The sequence below is a fragment of the Ctenocephalides felis genome, unplaced genomic scaffold (genome assembly GCF_003426905.1).
Source record: "Ctenocephalides felis isolate EL2017-DRISC unplaced genomic scaffold, ASM342690v1 CF-g0.4_SCAFFOLD_01492, whole genome shotgun sequence".
Classification (NCBI taxonomy): Eukaryota; Metazoa; Arthropoda; class Insecta; order Siphonaptera; family Pulicidae; genus Ctenocephalides; species Ctenocephalides felis.
The window spans coordinates 5558147-5581953 of NW_020537646.1; the positions used below are offsets into that span (position 1 = coordinate 5558147).

The 23807-nt window shown below is 29.7% G+C and overlaps 1 protein-coding gene across 1 annotated transcript in view; it reads right to left on the reverse strand.

Moving 5' to 3' along the window:
- The window catches only part of LOC113370338 (glucose dehydrogenase [FAD, quinone]-like), a 26432-nt gene continuing 2625 nt past the window's right edge, over window positions 1-23807 (reverse strand). Inside the window, exons 2-5 of the mRNA XM_026611005.1 lie at window positions 1185-2370; window positions 968-1109; window positions 653-774; window positions 1-232 (exon numbers count right to left, since the gene is read on the reverse strand). Coding sequence (XP_026466790.1) covers window positions 1-232; window positions 653-774; window positions 968-1109; window positions 1185-2370 — 1682 coding nt within the window. The remainder of the gene's footprint in view (window positions 233-652; window positions 775-967; window positions 1110-1184; window positions 2371-23807) is intronic.

The window sequence follows — 23807 nt, forward strand, 5'->3', positions numbered from 1 at the left end:
TCAATGCTTCAAATTTAATCTTTTATTTCTGGTGTCGCCCAGCCAATCTTCTTTAACCATATCTGCAGCCTTTTCCGCAATCATGTAGACCACAGCAGTAGTATGAGCGGCAGGCAAGGTTGGCATTATGGAAGCATCCACAACTCGAAGGCCTGATATTCCATGTACCTTCAGTCTGTGGTCAACCACGGCTGATGAATCGTTTTGCTGGACCCATTTTGCAGGTTCCGACCTTGATAAGAAAAATATATATTAACTTTGTTTGGTACCCAATCTATGATTCTAAAATTGCTTTGTGTTCACATACTGCTTTATGAATAAAAAAATTGCTCTATGGCTAAATGGAATTGTTTTTACGGTGATGTTAAATAGTACGCCGTTTCTTTTTTGTATCAGTATGAATCCAAAAGTTTGTAACTGATGTTATAAAACGATTTATAAAAATCCATTCTTACTAATTTTTTGTGTGGATGATTTGCTAATTTTTTTAATTTTATGATCGAAATTTTATGATCGAAATTTCCAATATTTTATAATAATTCTAGCTTAAACTAGAATTGAATTATACCTAATATTTAGATGTGTGATCAATTATTATTTTTCAATATTCCATTCCTTGTTTACCTGATGATGTAATGTGCCAGCAACATGCCTAAGAGCGCATTCCCAATATTCGTCTGTTTCACTAGTAAAATTTTTGCATTTCGAGTGCGGAATAGAATTTAATGTCACATTGTATTTACTAAATGCTTTGGTTCGAATCATTTTTATTGCCTATGAATAAATAAAAGTATGTATTTACATATTTATGTATGCAGCGTTATAGATAACGGTAAATGATAAATGAATCGCAATCGTCGGCAATAACTGCTTGTAGATAGAAATATGTAACAAACTTATCTAATATCATTGCAGTAATGATTGTTTTGGGAAATAATTAATTCAATTTTGATTAATTTCTACTTACCAATTTTAAAGCTTCAATCATTACTTTTATATCATGTTCATTACTCAAGTAATTTGGGTTGATAATTGGAGGTTCCATCGGATCCCTACTCGCTAATTTTACTCTTCCCACTGGTTTAGGCGCCAATTGAAAGGCAACAAGACTAAAATTTTAATTCGGATTAGCTTTCTGTGTTTGATTCGATACCTTAGCTATATGTTTAAGAATTCCAGAATACGTGAATAGTACAACCTCGACATCGGGTATTTTTTTATTGTTAAATTTCGTATTCATCAATGATAACGCTTCCATACCAGATGGTAATGTTATTGGTCCTTTGCCGTTTTTAAAGTAGTCTTCAACGTACTCAGGATTTTCTAACACGTCTTCTCCTATACCTTCCAAGCCTTCATACTCGAATTCTAATGGCATGATACCAAAATGATTTCTGTAATTGTATCCCACTTTCAAGTCTTTGACTACTGGTATTCCAAGGCTCTGCAAATGTTTACTTGGTCCAATTCCAGATAACATAAGAACTTTTGGCGAATTAAATGTGCCCGCACTTAGAATTACTTCCTTCCTTGCTCTGATTTTATAGTTTGTACCGTTTTTGGTAAAATAGACACCCACGACTCTGTTTTTTGAATTATTAAACAATATTTTTGTAACAAAAGCTGATGTGGATATAGATAAATTAGGTCTTGTTGATGCTGGTTTGAGGTAACAATTCACAGCGCTGCATCTTCTACCATTTTTCAAATTAGTCTGCAATTTGGCGACACTTGTTTGATTTAATCCATTGTAATCATTTGTTTCATAACCTAGTTCTAATCCAGCTTCTATAAAAGTTCTGGATAAGTTAGTTTCGTATCCTGGGTAGTCTACACTTAAATAACCTTCAGTTCCATGGTAAATCGAGTTTTTTAAATTTTCAATGTGGATTTTCTCAGACTTCTTGAAGTACTTCAATGCATCTTTGTAGCACCAGCCGTGGTTACCAGCATCACACCATCTATCATAGTCTTTCTTATTGCCTCGAGAATATAAAACAAAATTTAATATACTGGATCCTCCTAATACTTTACCACTTGCTATATCGCAATATCCATTTCTTGCTAAACAACTACCATTTTGCTTAACACTTTCATAATTCCAATCAAATGAAGTGCCAATCAAATTTCCAGCTAGCAATGGAACATCAGATAGATAATTTGATTGTTCTCCTGCTTCTAAAAGTAAAACTTTCCAGTTATTTACTTCTGTAAGTCTGTTGGCCATTACACTTCCACCAGGGCCACTTCCAATGATGATAAAATCATAAACATCTTCGAATTGGTCTATTGTTGGAATTGGTTTGTCCGTCGATGCTTCATGTTCATTGTAATAGTCTTCAAGAATTTGCGTAGAAACATCAGCAAAAACTGAGGATATAAATTTTATACAAAAAATCCCTATTATAATGAACACATTCGTCCTATTTTCGCAACTCATTTTGCAAAGTTCTTTGGAATAAATCAAGTCAAAAATTGAAAATATACTAATTATTAGTTTTGCTATGGTTATGTTTACTATTATTTATTTTTCAAGTCCAACATTGATGCAACACTATAATTAGTGCAAAATTGTCACAAACAACTTTTATATAAATATTCATACTTCTATGTACATTTGAGTAATTGTCTACTATATTAGTGCGTTTGTTATGAATGAATGAAACACGTGGTTGAAAAACGAGATTTTTTTAGATTTAATATTTATTCTTGAATTTTTCGATGATTGTTATTAAGTGTTAATGTCTTTTTTAATATAATAATAATATTTATAATGTTGTTCCATTGCCAAATCGTCGTGACGACCAAAAAATGTTAAATTATTTAAAAAAAATTATCAGCAGTCAATTTTATTGAAGAAGTGATTGTTTTGAACTATTGCTGATGACTTTTAAATTTTTAAGTTTCGTTTCACAAAAGGTCCTAATTAAAAAAAAAATTATTAAATTATGTTTGTGTAGTTTGTTATATATAATATAAGCTTAGCATTTATGAAATTATGATAAAATATTTCCCCTTGATAATATGAAATTCTCGACACAAGAACGTCGAGAATTTCGAAGCTCAGGCGAAAAATACATTGTTATTAAAAGTTCTTTTAATTCTTATATTCATTTTATTTTATTTTAATTAATTATAAAGTTATATTTTAGATTCGTTATTTTTCATCCTAAAAAGAATCTAAGTTTTTTTTATTGGATTCAAATATCCTTATCACAACATAAATTTTAAACTTTCAGTATATTTTTAAAAATACTTTGAATTGTAAGAATTTGGTAATAGGCTTTATTAAATATTATAATAAATTTAGCTATAATTATTTACTTATGTAGAGTATAATTATTTCTAATAGAATAATGAAATGCTAATAGACAAAATTAAGTATAATAAATGAAAAGATAGTACTAATTTTATTTTTGCCAAAGACGCAACAGATTTTGTAAACAATTCTAAGAATTCTAATAAGTTTTTTATTATTTTGAAATTATTCAATGACTTTGGAAATTTTTTGTTATTATCAAACGATTTGAACCTAACTGTGCAAGTTATAATTTTTCTATTTGCATTTTAATTACCCACTTTAAAATAATTATACCCTGCACAAATAGAAAATTATAGTTTAAATATATTTACAATTTCATTTGTGTGCAAATTTCAATAAAAACAAGAATATTTATATGTGGAATCACCATGATGCGTAATTTAAAAGTATTAATAATTGTATGAAGGTTTAGTGGTTAGAGCTATGGGAATTTAATCAGAAGTTACTGGTTCCGTATGCCTGATATCTGGGCAGCCTGATGTCAAGCAGTAGTGACATATTGAAAATATATAAGCCCTTGCCTGGCATTGCTGCATCAATAAAAAGAAATTCATTAGTTTTATAGAAATTGTTCTTATATAGGTATTCATCATATAGAAATAGGTTTGGTTGCCATGATAAAATCATGTCATAAAAAAATGACACATGATGTTATTCATAACACACTTTAAAATGTGCTACTTTATTCAAAACTTCAATAATTTTACTTATTTTTTGGAATAGAATAAATTTCAAGGCAATTTTGCTCAATAGTATTGAGCTGTTGTTTGCCCATCAGATTCAAATTCCAATATGGTGAATTTTAATAAAAAGCCAGAGTAAAGCGTGGCTGGGTATGCTAGTATATATATATATATATATATATATAATTATCTAAAATATTAGATCGAATCATTGTGAGATACCTTTACCAAAAATCGTTGGTGACATATCGACCCGATTTTCAAACTATCATTATATTTCATATTAAAACCTGATGGAGGATCCTAAATGCATTTCGTGTAAAACTGCATGTTATTAAATTTTATTAAACATGTTTCGAAGATCGTTAATTTTAAATCTTTCGAGAACATTTGAGAATGAAAAATCAGCTGTGCCACGATGACAGCCGTTACTAGTTCGCGGAGAGATAACGTGTCGGCCTTAATTTCACTTCGAGGATTTTTTATCTGACCTATGCACTTTTTTCTCCCCTACGAATAGACGAGATGTCTATTGGAAATAGAAACTTCAAATATTCTCAATTTACCAGTGACGTACGGAAATAAAACAAATATGAACACATTTAAAAAAAGCCTAAGATTTTTACAATTTATTACTTCCTATAATAATTTGACACAGAATGGGCTATTTTGTGTATTTAACGTTAAAGATCTTATTTTTATAAAAATATGATGTAATGTAATTCGTTTTTTACTTCCAATATAAAATGGGCCTAGTCGTTTTTTGGAATTAGAAGAATTTTTGCAAAAAAATGCTTAAGCAATTTTGAAAATTTGAAAACCGACACAGTTTTCCTTGTTTCTTGGTAAATAGTTATTAAAATTTTTTTTTCTATTTTGATGTATTTTATAGATTAGTCTTAGTCTTAACGAACTTCCTAAATATTATAGGCCTACGAAAATTAGTTCGATTATAAAAATTTATTTCAGCTTGACTGCATCAAAATTTCAAGTTCTATCACCACAATTTGGAAAGTTCCTAAATCCCAATTTTTATTTATTATACCGATTATTCAGACATACAAGGAAGCTTTTGCAATTTTCCTTTAGGCAAATGCCACTTCCAACTATTTATTTTCTACACGGTTTTGATTATACGTTAAAAACTTAAATTTCAACTTTTACTAATTTAAGAATACTTGGCTCTTTTTATAATTGGGTATCTGTAATTTTTACAAATATTAGATTTATTGGATATCGATAAGACATACGATAATTTATAAAACTTTTTAATTGTTACTCAGTTTATATAATTCTTTAAAATATTTCACTTTTGAATGTAAGGACTGCTAAAATCAGAGGCAATCTGTCTTTTTTCAAAATTTTTTGTCTTAATTTTCTACTTTAAATATATAAATTTAATTATCGATTTAACGAATAACCATTTTTTTTTAATTTAATTTGTTTTCTATATTATAACATAGCTGAATATTTTAAATCGTGAGCGTAATTTTTCGGTAAAAAAATGGTGGATGCAATTTTTTTCCAAAATCATCATTTTCCAAAACTTCATTTCCATTTTTTCATTTTTCTGCAAATTGGTATAAACATTGATCCTTTAAGATTTTTCTATCTATATTTTCTTCCACATAAAAATAATAGTTATAGACAATTACCTATTCTACACCTCTGTGTCTAAAATAACGATACCTGTCTCTACTCAGCTGTCTGTTAGGCCCTCTCAGAATCTTCGTGTGTGAATTTTTGACTGTGGGACGTCCCGTTCGGGAATGGGTCCCATATGGGAATTTTTGCATTAGTAATTTCATGCACGTTACTTAGGTACACTGAACTGATTAAATCGAATTACCTGTGAAAAAAATCTAGGTTTATTTAATTAATATTTTATCCAGAAAATTTTAAAAATGTTCGAAAATTTAAACAAAATTAGTCAAATTTTGAGGAAATGAAAGTTTGAATCACCATATTACTACCAGCATTAGTTTTCATTAAATTATTAACAAGAATTTTACTCATATTATTCATCATGTAAATATTATTGACAAAATAGCATCCTTATGTTGCCTGATAGAAAATTCAAAAAAGGTGTTTAAATATTAATACTTTAAATACCTTGAACTTTGAAGTTATATTAAAAAAATTTCTTAATTTCGGCCGAGAGTCCTAATCATCAAAACCATTTTGGTGAAATATTTTTCATTTTTATGTAATTTTTTATTTCTTTAATAGTGATCAATAATATTAAGTATTTCAGGCCCTCGTTGAGCAATTAAACTATTTCTGTTTCTAATTTGAAAAATACTTGGTTAAGTGTACATCAAGGTAATATTTTGATCTTGTCTGCACTCAGTAGACAAATGTTTATCCTAGGGTCTATATAATTCAGTAGTGAACTAATAGTTGCCTAATGTTTCGATACTTCAAAGGTTGTTCTAGAAAACTCATTTTCTTATTCTTGTTCTCAGAGATGACCAGTTCCAAATTATTTTCCATATAGCTTGGATATTCATACTGATTTCTTTTTATTTTAATTTGGACTAGTTTGTCTTGACATCAGAACTAAGGAATGTGATAAATTGCTTCACATAAATCATAATTTGTTCACATTAATCATGTATCAAATATATAATAGATTTTTCTTTAAAATTCGAATGTTCAGAAAGTTTTGATTAATATTTGTCTTTTTCAAAAACAAATTTAAGTTTTTAACAAAATATATAAGGCGATAGCAAAATATTCATTTATTTATTTTTATAATAATATTTTTAATTACACTGAATCTTAATGTGAAATGCTAATTACTTGCTAAGATAATCTCAAGTCACTGGTGGGAACAGAAATATGATTCTGATAAAATTATTAATATTATTTAATATAAAAATTATATTTAAATTATTTTATATAATCAACAACAATATTTTAATTTATATTTTTGGGCAATTTAAAAAAAATATTTACCTCTATCAACTAATTGAAATTTCATATAAAAAAAATCCTTTACAAAAGTCCGTTATATTTGCCAGTATCCTTTTAAAATAACTCCTTAAATCCCCGAATTAAACGTTACGATAAGGATTGTTTATATTATATATTTATCTTATAGGGTTGGGGGTTGCTCTCGAAATCATATGTTCCATTATATTCGGAAACCGAGGGTGAGTGAACTATTCTTAAAGATTTCTGAAGAATCGCCAGCTGTTTTTGGCGTCAAGATTTGGCACGAGCCATTTCCTTATATTGTTTGATATAAAAAATGTGTACTATATCTGCCGGGGGACAAATTCATGAAAGCAAATCGATAAATTATGGTCATCGGGAATAATGGGTAAATGTGATAAAATCCTAGTACATCTGGAGTGATTAAATATAGGGAAAATGATATTTTTGCTGTTTAGGAAAGACCAACTTTTGCAATGGATAGTAATTTGATCAACATAAAAATGAATTAAATATTTATTATATAAAATATATTTTTACTGCGCTTCTTAAATTAAAATATACTGTAGTACTGCCTGATATCAAGCAGTAGTAGCCTGATACCTATTTTTACAAAATATTTATACGAATATATTTCCAAGTGCAAATAGCCCTTAGGCACTGATGTACAAATTTAAATCACAAGGATACAAAAATAAAAAATAAAAATAATGGATGAGTAAATGCTCTAGTGATGCCAATTCTCTAATTGAGCAAATTAAATAATTGGAATATTAAAATTTATGTAATATGTTTAAATTACATATGATAGGATTAAATTCAATTACCAAGTTCTTCGCTCCAACCTAGATTTTTCTTTCCAACTTTTCGAAATTTTACCGGAACCTCATAATTCATTAGAGCTGTGATTTCCGTTACCAAATTGACTCCTTCTTAACCGTTATCCGGTTCCCCTAATATTATTTTGCATTATTAGTTTTACTTCATTTTGCCTTGCAGCTTTCCTCTATAATAAGAAATACTGATTTCTCGACATTGTATCAGACAGTGCTTGAAACGGATTCTCGGGGTACTGAAATATAAATGGGATCTCATTGAGAATACACATATTTGCTAATTTTTTCTTTAGTCGAGAGCAGATACTATAATTGTGAATGAGCTTCTAAAATTTAACTTCCAATATATTAAGATCTCGGAAGTCGTTAATTAAAAGTTTCAAAATTAAAAAATAAATTAACTTTTTTGGTTTTTTGTTAAAAAAGAAGTAATACCTTAAAATAAATTTATAGATTTTTTGGGATTTTAACATATTATGCAAATATTTATTCTATTTTGTAACAAGCATCCTTATCCTCATTATTTATATTTTTACACCTGCATCATATTATGATATTATTATTAATTGTAATATGAAGCCTAGAAATTTTTTCTGATTTTTTTTAAATTTTCTTTAAATTTAAATTTTTTTTGTCTAGATTTCTTTTTTAATTTTAACATATTGGATATATTTCTTTCTGTTTGGTGGCAGGCTTCTTCATTCTTATTATTTTTATTTTTACATCCACGTGATAATATTATTTCTGATATAATAATGGATCCAAAAAAATTCTTATCTACACATAAAAGAATTTTTATTTTTGGGTGTTTAACCTCTTTGAAATATTTATTGTAACTGCAAAAACATGATGAGTATGCAAGATTTAAAGAAGTTACATAATTTAAAAAAATAAAATACATACTATAAACCATAAAAAATGAGATATGAAAAATATATCAACGCCGGCATAATACTAACAAATAGTACTCGTAATATAAGCAGCAACTTATCAGTATTGAAAACAAATGAAATTTGAATGATATTGAAAATATCTTAACTATTATCAAATATTACCCTATGATATGTCACTTTAACAACAAAAAGACTCTATTAAGGATCGGGCATTTTCAATTATAACAAATTGGAATATGGAAATAGATGAGGCAGAAACAACAGTATATAAGGTATAAATAACATACATATTGCGAATTTTATTTTAACTAACTAAAACGAGCTATATAAAATTATTATATGAATCAGTTTTGCAGCACACTGCAAGTTTTAATATAAATTTATATATAAAAATCATATGCAGTTTAGTGTACTGGAAGTAGGTACTCAAAAGTCCAGACTTTGCTTTTTAACTCGCTTCTTATAGCAAAATTAATGAAAAGGTTTCACTTTGTCATACAAATATCGATCTTTGATTTGTCATACAAATATCGATCTATCGATTTATCCATTTCCTTCCCTGGATAACGCGTATGATCTTGGCACGAGCCATGCTGCTACATTGTTCTGGCTTCGACAAAGGCGCGCTGCATTCACTCTCGCTTATTTTGGCGCTTTTGTTGCAGCGAGGGGAATCCTTACATTATCCTTGTGCGATTTATTTTATTCGGCAACAAGTCCTTTGTGATTGCGCCACTCTAGGTACCCGGGTTCGCACCGGGTTCAACGGACTTTGATACATCTCTTCTACGATTTTTTCGCGATGGATTTTGATTTTGGCAGGACCTTTATCCGAAACCGAATCGATTAAATGCCGAATAAATCAATGTTGGAGAGAAGATTGTTTTGCAGGATATTGGGGTTTATGGACAAATATAAGCAAACGGAAATTATGCTAAGTTTGCTATTTGTTCTTTTGTACATTTGGTTGTTGTAGATCTTCTCTGGTTATCATACATTTTACTTCTGGATTAAACTAAATGCAAACAAAATCTTTATTTTAGGCTGGTGCTTAAAATATTCTTTTGCTTACACAATATTTAGCAATATTGGTACTCTTTAGAGTTTAGAGAATTAGAGTAATGTAAGTTTAATAAAAACTATTTCCTTGTGAGATTCGACTATGTAGATCACATTGAGAATACACATATTTGACTGCATCCAAAGAAATTACTTAAGTTTATTAATTCTTTCTCTAGTCTGAAGCAGATACCCTTGTGAGTGAGCTTTAAAAAATTAACTTCCAATAAATATTGAGATCTTAAAAAATCTGTAATTACAGATCTAATATTATTTTAGATTTTTATACGAATTTTCAAATTTTGCATTTAACTTTTAGCGATGATCCTGTATTGAACATTACAAAAGAAACATATCGAACTAGGCACATATACTTTTTTGCTAATTACAATGTTGATTTTTTTTTCAAATTGATCTAAATTACTAATATCCATTTGGATACAGAATCTATAATATAGTAAATTTAGTAGATCTTTTTGAATATTATCAATTAATCGCCTAATAATTGTTAGGCATCATATTTGTAAATTTTATAATATTCGCTTGCATTGCTTTTTGGGTAACTCGAACGTCCAAGCAAACGTAAAAACATAGCCATATTGGCAAAAAATTATTTATTATCAATATTTATGAAAAATCACTGAAGTTGAAATGAAATTTGCCATGAGGTATAGCATCTTCCTTGAAAAGCAGAATTATTGCCTCCATGGCAATTTGTTACCGATTCTAGATACTGCTTTAAATTGAAATTGCATTCCTTCGAAAAACAATATAATTAGCTTGAACCTGATTGATTTAAATACATTTAGCCACTTAAATTTTGTAACTCTTATGCTTTATCCATGAGTGTACCTTAAAGTCGTTACCATGTTTTGAGACCACATAATATAATTTTCTTTGTCAGAAGAAACTGATCGCAAAGGATCTCATGTATCATCTCCCGTCAAGTTAAGAAAATCATGTGCGCCAAATGATTACGTGAAAATCCAGTTCTTATGGTATATTTGTAACATATGCCGCGGTACATCGCGAAACGGTTATTATTCAAGACATTTAAATTTTAAATGATGAGCCGGGTAGTTCTTTAACTCTTTTGTGTCGCGTCTTGTACTTGACATGGGCTTGGGCATGGGCATGGGCCCGTACATTCTTCATACTTCAATTCAAAGGGGTGAACGAACATCTGATAATTATTGCGCCAATACGATTTATATTAGACTTCGCAGCGGGACACTTAACATAAGGTTTAGTTAATAAAAGAGACCTACAGTCAAGTGCCTCGAGGGGGTTCCGTATCAATCGCGAAAACACTCGTAATTCAATAGTACATTGTACCGATATCATGCTTGCATTCTTTTATTATTTTAATATTGATAATTTGGAGTCAATTATAATAATTACAATAAAGTAGTTAATCACTGTTAAAAAAAAAGAGATTCTAAGACGATGATCTGTTTTAGACTATATCATCATACTTAAAGTTTATGAAAATTTGAAAATGCGAATTTTAATTTTTTTTAAATATTCTGCATACAATTTACATACAAATGCATTTTAAGGACCCCCAAGATTTACTTGTTCTGACAGGATTATCAAATTTTGGCATATATTGCTTCTCACTTCTTTTTCATTAAAAGTCATCAGTGCATATGTGTGCGTACAGGAAAGTCTTCTTCAAAAAATTCATTTTAAGGATCCAAGATTTACTGATTCTAACAAGATTGATTATCCAAATTTGGCATCTATTGCTTCTCGCGTGTTTTCCACTAAAAGTCGCCAGTACATATATAGGAAAGTCTTATTCCATAAAATTTCATTTTATGAATCCAAGATTTACTGATTCTAACAAGACTATCCAAATTTGGCATCTAGTGCTCCTCACTTCTTTTTCAGTAAAAGTCACCCATACACGTATTCTTCTGCAAAATTTTATTTTAGGGATCCACGGTTTACTGATTCTATTACTAATTTGGCACTAATTGCTCATCACATTTCTTTCACTAAGTCACCAGTGCACATATAGCAAAGACTTCTTCAAATTTGCTGTAAATGGCTTTTTCTTCAAAATTATTACAATCTGTTCCTTAGGGCTTTTCTTTCAATGTCTTAGAAGTAGTTTGGTTATGGTATCGATAAACGGGCAATTGCTTCGCATTTTTGACGCGACTTGTTGCAAAATCTTTCAAAAATTCTAATGATTAAATATAAAATTCAATAGCCTTCTTTGGCGCTACAAAAACTAACGGTGAATGTTTTGACTAAGTAACACTCTTTCCCTGGACGGAACTTCTTACTTTTGGACAGAATAATATTCATGCTAAATTTTTTTCTATAAGAATTGGATATATTATTTAGTTTGATCAATAATAGTGCTAAACATTTTAGTTATTGTCAACAGATCTAAATTTCAAATCTGTCCTTACTGCATAATCTCTCAAACTGAGACTGAAAAGGGTTTTCCTTGAATTATGAATGGCAGCCAGTTTGTGATGGATCTTTACGAACAAGAACTGAAATTTCAAACATGCTTTTTGGAATAGAATACATCTAATGAAATACTAAAATTTTTAAAATTAAATTTATAACTATGAAAAATGAACCATGTACAATTTTGTCAAATATGATAGTCAAGATGCATGCACTATCCAGAGAATATGCAAATTTTTCCATTTTCGCTCTATTTGCAAACTAGTTCTATTATAAGATTCAATTCCGAACTCTATCATCTTCGATAATTATGCATTTGCATTTTGTAGTTATCACCAGTATGTTAAAATTTTTCAACGGTTTCTATTACCCGTTTTCCTAGCCGTCATCAGACATGACGTGAAAGAAAAAATGCCGGCTACTAGATAAATGTTTAAATCCAGAAACGGGCCAAAGAAACGTTACTTTATGTACTATGCTTCAAATTTATGCTCGTTTATTCCCCTAAACATCGAAGCAATTTTTACAAGAGCCGGTACTTTTTATTCAGGCGGCGGAAACCTTTTTATAAAGGAGGTAAATAATTTTTATTTTTGGATATTTAAATGTAATGAAAATATTGGTTTATCAATCACACACTAATAATATCAATAACAAAGCATCCCACAATTCTTTTGAGTCAATTCGGTTACTTTTGAAAAATATTATGAAACCAGAATGCGGAATCAGTATCTAGAAGATGACATCATATTTTTAATCCATTCAGTATATTTTTAATAAATGGTAAAAATTATTTTTTATTATTAATATTATATATCTTACTTACTTTTTGGCGTTACTTAAATCTTATCTGATTTAATTTTTGATGTCCCTGTTCATATTTTTACAGATTCTTACCATTTGTTGAACCTTGAGAGAGTTTGTTTTAGCCATACTATGCATTGTTAGTTTTATTCTATTTGTTATAAATTTTGGTTGTATACTAGGCCATTTATCTATTTTCTCAGTCAATTACGAAGGTTGTGGCAGCCTTATAGCATGTGCCGAGCAATCGCACCCCTGTTCGTCGTGCAAGAAAGCGAGTAAAAGGGCGACAGATGTGCTGCGTGCGTTACTGGATTGTAGAGCTTCTAGGTGCGGTCTCCCGATTCCGATGACGAAAAACTCACCCAAAGGGACCTGCAATCCAAGACGTTTTTTAATATTTTTTTGGCTTCGATAACGTTCTGCAATGGGATGGGTCGCGAAGTGGCTGCCGAAGCGAAACGACCCTTAATCTACATCGCGAGACGGCGTCGTTCCTTGCAAGATGCGCGTTTTGATTCTTGGTGCAGGTTAAGACACTGCCCGGGACGGGTACTTGCAACCGGTTTTCGCGAATTTTTAAAAATCAATTGGTAAACTTCTTACGTGTTCTCAACGTATAATAACAGATGTCTTGGTTAATATTTCTGATGCTTGACTGGACAGAAGTTGACGGACTTTGCCATTAGCTAAAACAGTTTTGTTAGATAGTCCATTGGTGAATTTCTTCTTATATCTTCTTGACGGGTTACTTGATGCTTTGTTAGGTATTTCTGGTGTCTGTTTCCTTTTAGATAAATTATTTTAGACAATCATTTGATACTTTTGATTTTGGGACTTGTTGCCTTAGGAAAGATTTGGGACACTGCAATTACTTTTCATGTTTATATAGATGATTGTTTTTCCTTTTGTGTTAATACCGATAATTTTTTTCTAATACTAAGGAGCCGATTCTGACGTAAAATAGACCAACGTTATGGAAAAGCTATGTTGTGTAGTAGTTTTCATACAAAGTGGTACTAAAAACTATCAAAATCCTACGTAGTTGCTGTAGTGTAGATAGAAAACTTAACCTAGAAAATGCACCAAAAAACGATGTTATCATAACTGCATCTTTCTGATATAGCTTGATAGCATATGAGTGGAGTTACATTTTATGTGTAAAACGTCTGATGGCATAGTAATTACATGGCATTTTAACAGTATTTAGTAGCATTTTGTATGAAAACTGTAACGTAACATAGCTTTGCCATAACATTGGTGTATATTACGCCAGAGTCAGTCCATAAATTAATGTTTAAAAACCATTTAATTAAGACAATAATTTCCCAAAATTTAGTTTAAAAAACAATGGTAGTGCCAAACATTTTTTAGTTTTTAAAAAATACATGAAACTTTATTTTAGTTTTTTGTTTTGCTTTTACCTCACAAAATAAAAAAATAACAATTTGGTCTCCCAATGTTGAAAACCATGTTTTAATGTTTTTTTATCTTGAATTCAATATACTCCAAAAATGGATCGATCTCCAAAGCAAAAATATTTAGTTTGCAAAATTTTCCATATGAGATATTTCCTCAAAATGTCCGTTCAAAACCAAACTAGATGTGATTAATTTGGCAAACTATATAGAAGCATGTCCGATTAACCATAAAAATACCTAAATATAATTAACCCAATTGGTTGACACAGCCGCCAATTATGGCTTGATAACATATAAGTGCAGTTGCATTTTATGTGTAAATCGCCTGATCGCATAGCAAATACATGGCATTTTGACAGTATTTAGTAGCATTTTGAATGAAAACTGGAACATAGCACAGCCTTGCCATAGCATTGGTCTATTTTAGGGAAGAATCGGCCCATGAAGTAATGATTTCTCACAATATAGCAAGAAGACGTTTAATTAAAGCAATGATTTCCTAAAATTTAGTAAATAAAACTGGATACAATGGTTGTGCCAAAAATATTATAAAATTTATTTTTTTGAATTTTTGTGTTTTCACCTCACAAAATTAAAAAAAAAAACAATTTTATCTTCCATTATTTTATTGAAATGTTTTTTATCTTGGATTCAATATTCTCTAAAAATGGATCGATCTTCAAAGCAAAAATATTTAGTTTGCAAAATATTCCATATGAGACATTTCCCCAAAATGTCCATTCCGAACTAAGTATGATTAATTTGGCAAGCTATATAGAAGCATGTCCGATTAACCATAAAAAATCCTAAATATAATTAACCCAGCTGGTTGAAATTGCCACCAATTTTGATCTGCACAAGTATAAATCTTCAATCCTTCATATTCGGCAAACTGTCTCTTTAACAAATCGACCTTGGCCGTCGTCTATCGCGTCGTTACAGGTGTAACCGGGTCAGCGGTGCGTTACGCCTCGCCAAAGTCCAAGCAACGGTCGCAAAGTGCATCGCGTGAGTCGAACTGTCTCAACGGATTATAGGCCAAACGAACCATATCTGAATTTCGCCCGATTCGGCCACCTGACCTCGCCACCTACTACTACCATTCTTGCTACCTATTATATACGACTTTATCGCAATCATTGCCTGCACAGGGCCGAATTAGAAGAAAAAATCATCTCAATAACAATCCTTTTGAAAATATATGTAAATTTTAAATTCAGCTATATGAGTCAATGGTGCTAGTAGTGTGTACATCATTGCTTCTATATATTTTAGAATTTTGGTGGTTAATCATACGAACTCTTACATATTATGCAAAATGTGGTTAAGGTGGATGTTGTTAAAAGGATTTTATGGATATTATTTGGAAATTTATACTTTAAATAAATATATCTTCGGAGTTTCTTCCATTTTTGCAGCACCGTTAAATTCAAAATAAAGAATATTTGCAGTAAACTATGTTGATAAGGTATATAACTTTTAGAAACAAACATAAAATTTTATAAAATCTTATTCATTTTCTAGTTAGAATTACTAGTGAAATATTTCTGTTTTCTTAAAATTAAATCATAATTTGTAAGATATTAACATTTTTATAAATTAATTAGTGTAGTTTTTAAAATTAATTAACAAATATGCGTAATTTAGTAAAAACGGTCCAAAAATATATAGTTAGCGTAAAACCACAATAAATGGCGACTAGACTGATTTTCACAGCTAAAATTTTCAAAATACTATTTCATGAATAAGAAATTAATAATTGAAATAACAATAATTGAATAATAATTAAAAACCGACCTGTAAACTTTCCATATAAGTATTAGTTTAATTATAAAAAATTATCTAAGTTTAAAATTTTGCCGAAAGTTTAAACAGATTCTAATCAGAATCTGTAGCGAAGCATCTATGTTCCGTCTCGTTTTGTAGGTAGCTACTGATTACAGTTGCTGTACATACTTTAATAAAATGCATTTTTGCTACCTGAAATTGATTAATTTAAATGTGTTAAATAGATTAACAGTTTTTAGGCAAATTGGCGCGATCGCCTGCTCGTTCTATCTATCTAAAAGTGCCTTTTTCAGTTCGATTCTGTAAACAAATGCTTCATTTTTTTTAGAAATTAAGATTTTTGGCTTATATTTTCATAAAATAATTAACTAGAAAATTGAAAATTGTAATATTTTTACGAAAGTTACACATTATTTTTTCTCTTATTTCAGAAGGTAGTTATTCTTGGCATTTTTCGCATATATTAGAATAAAATGTATGGTACTAAAACGGTTAATTTAATTTTTACATTTACATATATAAGAATGTTTATACAAATCAATGGAAAATCGCATTGATTATTTTTTATAAAAAGAGAAAATGTTACTTTTGAAATAACAGATGAACATTTTATCTAAATAGCTAATCCCATAGATAAAGTATAATTGGCTAATCCTCAAAAATAGATTATGTTAATTTATCGGGGAGTTCATGCAACTTATCTCAAAGCAAAATGTATTTATAAAAATATTTTTTAACACCAATTATTAATAGTTTCAACAATTTTTTTTGTGCTCTAACTATACCGTTTGGGGGTGTTTTTTTATATAATACAATAATCTCTTATTGTTGTAAAGTATAGGAAAATAGATAAATAACAAATAAAATAAGTAGCACAAAATAATATATATATAAAGCAATAAAGTAGAGTAAAACTTTTAAAAGGACTTTTTCTACGAGTTATGCACTCTAATACTGATATTTCTGAACTACATGAGTTTTTTCGAGAGCAACTCGAAGGAATAATTTGAAAACCTAATAGTGCTAACAAATTTTAATTTGATCCACCAATTCCTACATTCTCAAAAATCTATTTTTACTTGTGAATATATTTCCATCTGTATTTGTGACGTATTTACACAAATTTTTACTTGAACATTTCATAATTAATGTCGATAATTAAATATCTAGTATGTATTTAATATATTTCTACACAAACAAACGCTAAAGCTAAACTATACATGCTGTCTAAGCTTTTCCTTATATGGCTGATCAAAAACCCTAAAATAGTACATAAAACTTTACATCATTGAAGATGGGTTGAAATGCATAATTCAAATAGTTTTTTTCTATATTTAAAAATTTACATATGCAATTTTTTATTCATTTTTCAGTCACTAAAATGCAGCCCTATGCATGGCACGCGCTTCTTGCTTCCGGCGGATATATTTGTCCGCGGCGAGAGTGTAGCTCGTGCCTTGAGTCAAGCTTCGGTGACCACGCACAACAGGTGTATCTAATAAAATTTAAAATTTGACTTTAGTACTTATAATGGAAACTATGAACAATAAACATCATAAAATAATGTGTTGATATTTAGACCTCCATTCGTATTATAAAAACCGCCGAAATTCATAAGTCAGGTTGAAGATGATTTGATGTTACATTAAATTTTGTGCAAATTTATCGTTGGTGAATTGTTGTAAGAAAATCAACCACGTTGATTTTGAAGTTTACTTAAATGAGTTACAAATTTAATTTGACAAGCTGTTCTTGTATCTCTAGAATTTTTTACATGGGAGGATAAGGGTAAAAATGAATATTCATCATCCATAAGTTTAACATGGGAATTTTGCACTCATTTGAGTTTTAGATCGTGTTGGAGAACTTTTATGAGAAAGATTTTATAAATTATATTAAATCAATTAAGAGTTGCTTATTGTGATGACTTCTTAATAAAGTGGTTTCATAGATGGCAATTCAACGGTTGGCTTAACTTTTTGATGAATTTGTTATTACAATAAATCTGATTATTCTATACTTTTTTATTGGATAAATCCATTTTAGGGGGCATCTATTAATCACGTGAGCGAGTTTTTAAGGATTTTTGGACCCCCCTCCCCCTTGGTGATACATGGTGATATTCAAAATTACCCCCGCCCCTTCCCCACCAATCATCACGTGTATTTTTAGTTACGTGATAAAATTATAATTTTTTGAATTTAAAAACCTAAAAACCTCACGTGATTAATAGACGCTCCCTTACTTAGAAACATATTGCTATCTATATTTTCTAGCAAAAACTGATGTCACTATTGCTTGACACAGACTAAACTTTGAATATCTCATTGAAAACCCATAGCTTTAACCATTAATACACGAGAAGCCCTCGACCCATTTTTTGACAAGAAAAGTATTTAGTGAAAATTATTCTCGCAGAATTAAATACAAATTTTAAATAAACAACGTTTAATAATTCAAAAATATTAGAAAATAATAAATGCTGATATATAGGAAAATTGATTGATTGAATTGTGTAAATATGCTACAAATAAAAATAGAAATATATTTTCAATATATAAAATAAAAACGAATTTGCCTAATTAAATTTAACAGGATCATAAAGTAGACTAAACTGAATGAAATTAGGCCCTTCTTAATATATGGATTAAATTATGATTTAATATCTATAAATTATTGTAAATTTTAAATAAATGTGAATTGTTATTCTCTGTAATTGGTTCATAAATGTTCAATAATATCAGCTCTATTAGATAAATTTCTTCTATAATATAATATTACATAGGTAAACCTTGGGTCGTTTTCTAAAAAATCTAAGTTGTTAGGAAATGTCGACACAACAGCTCTTAGGCCCCCCAAAAAAATCTGATTGCACCAAATTTTTAGTTTTGCTCTATTTTGTTTGCAACTTATCTTGTTTCATATATGCGGTACCATTTCTCTTAAATATTTTTTAAATCGGCATGAAGTATTTAAGACCAAAGCACACATTTATATCGCATATATAGTTTCTTTGTACTTTCAATACAGTTTACCTCATTTAACTTACCATTAACGTATCCTTTACAACAGATTATTAAAAAGAAACCCCAAAACGGTTCAAAGCCCACAAATTATATCGGCTTATTTAATTCCAACAAATAATATTTACAACTGTGACCTCATTACTTTGCATAATCGTAATATCAACGTTTTTGTATTTTGGCACCACCGATTACCTAATACCTGATACCAGATCGGTATCTATCCCGTCGACCGCTTCGGCATAGAGAGCCTTCTGTTGTTCTATGACATCGTTGATACGTTATTATTCAAATCGAATGGGTCGGTTTAATGACCTCGTAGGGTCTGCTGGGACACATGACTCGAAAATGGGGTGGAGGGCTGTAATTGCGTTATCTATCGCCACGCTCGGCTGAGGAATCGTTCTTTTGGCGGCTACCCTATGTGGAGCGAAAGTCTTTACCTGGGTACTAGTTTACTCGAATTTTTAGTCAAAGGACTGGTGGATAATAGAAAATGAAATAGATAAATTACAATTCGATAAAAATATTCGGTCATAACTATTATAAGAAACTAATTTAATTTGTTAAAAATGTAAATTTTGAAAAAAAGTAAGGTTTTTCTATAAAAGGCCACATGATCATGTATAATTAATATTCAAAAATTAGCTGCACAGTCAATTATCATCTGCAATTAAAAATAAAAAACAACTACAAAAAAGCTGTATTACTCTTAAGCAAATTTAATTAGTAGTATTTCAGCCTATATAAAAAATTCATTTTTTCAATCGTTTTAATATAAGGTTTTTGTTAAGGTGGTGTTAGTCATCGTAGTTCCGGATTAGCAAAATTCTACTGTTAAATTCTTTTTTTTTAAATAAATGTAGATACTTGACTGTGCAGATAATTTATGAATATTCAGAATCATACATGATGATGTGGCATGTTATATAGAAGAAGCACTTTTTAATAATAGTCAAGACCAGCACGGTCCATATTTGTGTATTGAATATTTATCAATTTATGGGACAAATGCACTGATTGTACCAAGTTTGAGAAACTTCTTAATGAGAAAAATTTTTTAGTAAATTCCAATAAAAATTAATCGTTTACTATCACTCATAAAATATATGAAATTTATTAATAATAAAAACTTTTATTTGTTTTTGTTTATATCCTTAATATAAAATTCTATTTTTTTGGTAAAAAAAAAACAAGCAAATATTGACTGATAAAAATAGTTTTGCCTGTATTTCAAATTTGAAAATTATTTATTTCTCTATATTCATTAATAAGTTGCATCTTATTTTTTACCAGCTCTCTCCCTATATCGTTTGATATGCAGGACACTGACTGTTAAGTCGCATTAAAAATGTAGCGGGAAAATGACTTAGGTATCCATATGTCTCGATTACTTAGGTTATTACCCCTTTCGTTTCTACTAAAACAATTGTATATTTTAGAATTGGAAATGTATATTTCATTTCACTTCTGCAATAAATCAACTTTATTATTTTATATTTACATGTAATAAAACAAGCCGCATGATATATTGAAATTTTGCAGGATGAACTAATTATCACATGAAAAAAAAATAGGTACTTGCAATATTCTAAACCAATAAATATTTTTAATTCATCTTGTGAAATTTAATATCTCACACATAAGAGAATGGTAAATCGATCGATTGCTTCTTATGAAATAAGTAGTCATAAGACTTAACCAACAGCTTATAGAACATATAAGAGTTCTGATTGTTGTTCAAACAATTAGAAAAAAAAATCTTGTGAAATTTAGTCGTAATCGTTGATCAAAATTTATAAACATTTTTTAATTCTATTGAAATTTATTTTCTAGATTCAATTCTTATTCATATCCATGACATTCTGAAAACTGATCAATTACAAAATTTGAAATGTCATCATAGACAAGAGAGTCAGAAAATGTTCTGACTCCTTTGTTATCACGCTTTCTCACTCATATTGCTACAGATTAAATGAATAAATTAATAAAAAAATAAAAAAATAAATCTATTGCAAAATTTTCTGTGTTTCCAAATAAATCACTTATTATTTCGCCTCCGACAAAATACGTTAGCGGATCAGGGCATCTTGTAGTTGATAAATGTGCCGCAGCCGCAGAAGCCCAGATTGCAAAAGGAAAGGAAAGGAATAATCGTATTCAAATTGATGTGTACGGGTGCAATTTGTATAGGTTTTGATTGTACGTATTATCATATAAAAGACTTCGCATTGTGTAATAGCGCGTGCTCTTTGCTTCGAGAGATACAGGACACATGCAGATTGTCAGGAACGGAACAAGTACCGAACCATATCCGAACAGCATCTGCCTGATAGTAGGAGATCGGGGAAAAATACTAAAGGTAGACGAATTGTATGAAGAATGAATGTTGCAGTCATATAAAATGTTCGCATTATCTTCACATATACATATTATCGAATATCTATGTTCCAGTGGTGGCAGCGGACCACCGAGGTTGGTAACTCCTAACGGGTGTTAGCTCATTTGACACCTTCTTGACTACTTCATAATACCTTACCGATTTTTATCGTCCACCTACCTAGCCCATAATTTCCGGTATTAACCGACCAGTACCCACCGGTTTAAGCAAACCCCAACCTTCGGGATTGGCATACCCTAACCACCAACCTCCGTCAGCTTACCATATTTGTGCCGCGTTATCGTTAACTTCTGGTAGTGTAAGTTATTGTAATTGTCCAAAAATCGAAAATGAAACGTCGTCGTCCAATTTATAAGCTCTTACATTTCGTCTATAAAATTTCTCGAATATTTCATTACTGTACAGAAAGTTCCAGCAACTTGCCTTAAGGCACGATGCCATAGTTATTGTTTGTTTGACGGAATTTCTGTGACAAAATTAAATAAAAAACCTAAACTTTCCACCGACTCCTCTTCTATAACCTGTGCATATAACGTGCACTTTTCTGGCACGCCTGTCCTGTTGCAATGATATTTTTTTACTCCTCAATTTCTAAGCATCCGCATATCAAATTATAGACTTGATCTTTATTGCGCAGATTGAAAAATACACCAACACGATTGTGAAGGTGTTGCCTCAGTAAAGGTGCACCAAATGAAAAGGAAAGGATCTTAGGTGAACTTTTTGATATCATAAGATTATCTTGATAGTAATAAATGATAGAAATTAGATGAAGAAATGACTTAAGTATCAATAACTAAACATTTGTACTTTTTTTTGCATATATTTATTGCCAATCATAGTATACATTATTTTTTAAGACAATATGCTGGACTTTATGCCTTTAATGAGTTTATCTCTAATGGGATATTTCCACTTTGGTACTTATTCGATAATTAAATTTTAGAGTAGTAGTGGTTGCTTGAAATTAATCCAATGGAAAAGAAACCAGACTTTGATCATTACTTTATCTTAGTAGAAATGGATACGAGGGTTATATTTGGATACAAGTTACAAATTACATCTCATTTAAAATAGAATCCAAACGTGTTGTTTTAGTTAAACATACTATTCTACGTGCTAGGTTTATTCTTAGCCTATACCAGCGGCTGCTGCTTTCTGGGGAAGATAATTATTCAAATACATGGGGGATGATACTGTACGTTCTCCAACTGAATAATCTTTTGCTTCTTTATATAGATAGATATAAATAAATATTTCTTTCAAAGCACATGCGTAACTTCCGCGGGAAGTAGATAAAAAGATTTACTTTGCGCAGGGGTCCTTCCAAAACGGTCTTCTGGAATTGCGTTATACGCAAATATTTTGTTCGTTACCGCATTTTTTGTTGGATACAGAAACGGAAGTTTTGTTTTACTAATATTTGCAAGATGCATATTGAGAATAATGTCACAAAAAATATTATATGCTAGTATTTTCTATTTTAAATCTGGATATGCTATTAGACGTCCATGGCAATAATGCAATTGAAATAACTACTGGTTATAAGTACCATTTTCCTATACGTATACATAATCAACTTTGAGATAGGACATTTTCACAGGTTTACTACCAAGAAACATGCATAACATAGCCATAATGACGATATGTTATCTGCTGTGTTACCGTAGAATTGGTCTATTTATAACAAAGAATTGAGATTGAGCTATTCATTTATTCCAATTAATATATTTTAAATATACTTATATCTCTATCAATTCTATGAAAATAATTAAACACATTTTATTTCATCCATTACTAAAATGCGCTTTATTTAAGTGTGGAGGTCAACCGTAATCAGTTGATTTCTATAAACACTGAACGTATATAGATGTTCCATATAGATACTTATTAGAATCGTATAAGATCATAACGAAATGCAATTTTTTATGAATTTTTATGATATAATCAAAATATAATATCAATATTTAATTACCAAAAATCTACACGATTTCCAATCAATATCTTTGGAACACTTCTAAAGCAATTACTGGAAATATAGAATACTTAAAATACAAATCACAAATTAGTTATAAAAATTAGAATTTACATTATAATATTATAACCATATAAAAAACTAAAATAATTAAAATATTTTCAAAATCAGATCTTTTACCTATCTATCCTATCATCTATATAAATTCAGTGTCATTGCTATGGGTTTTGCCTAAACC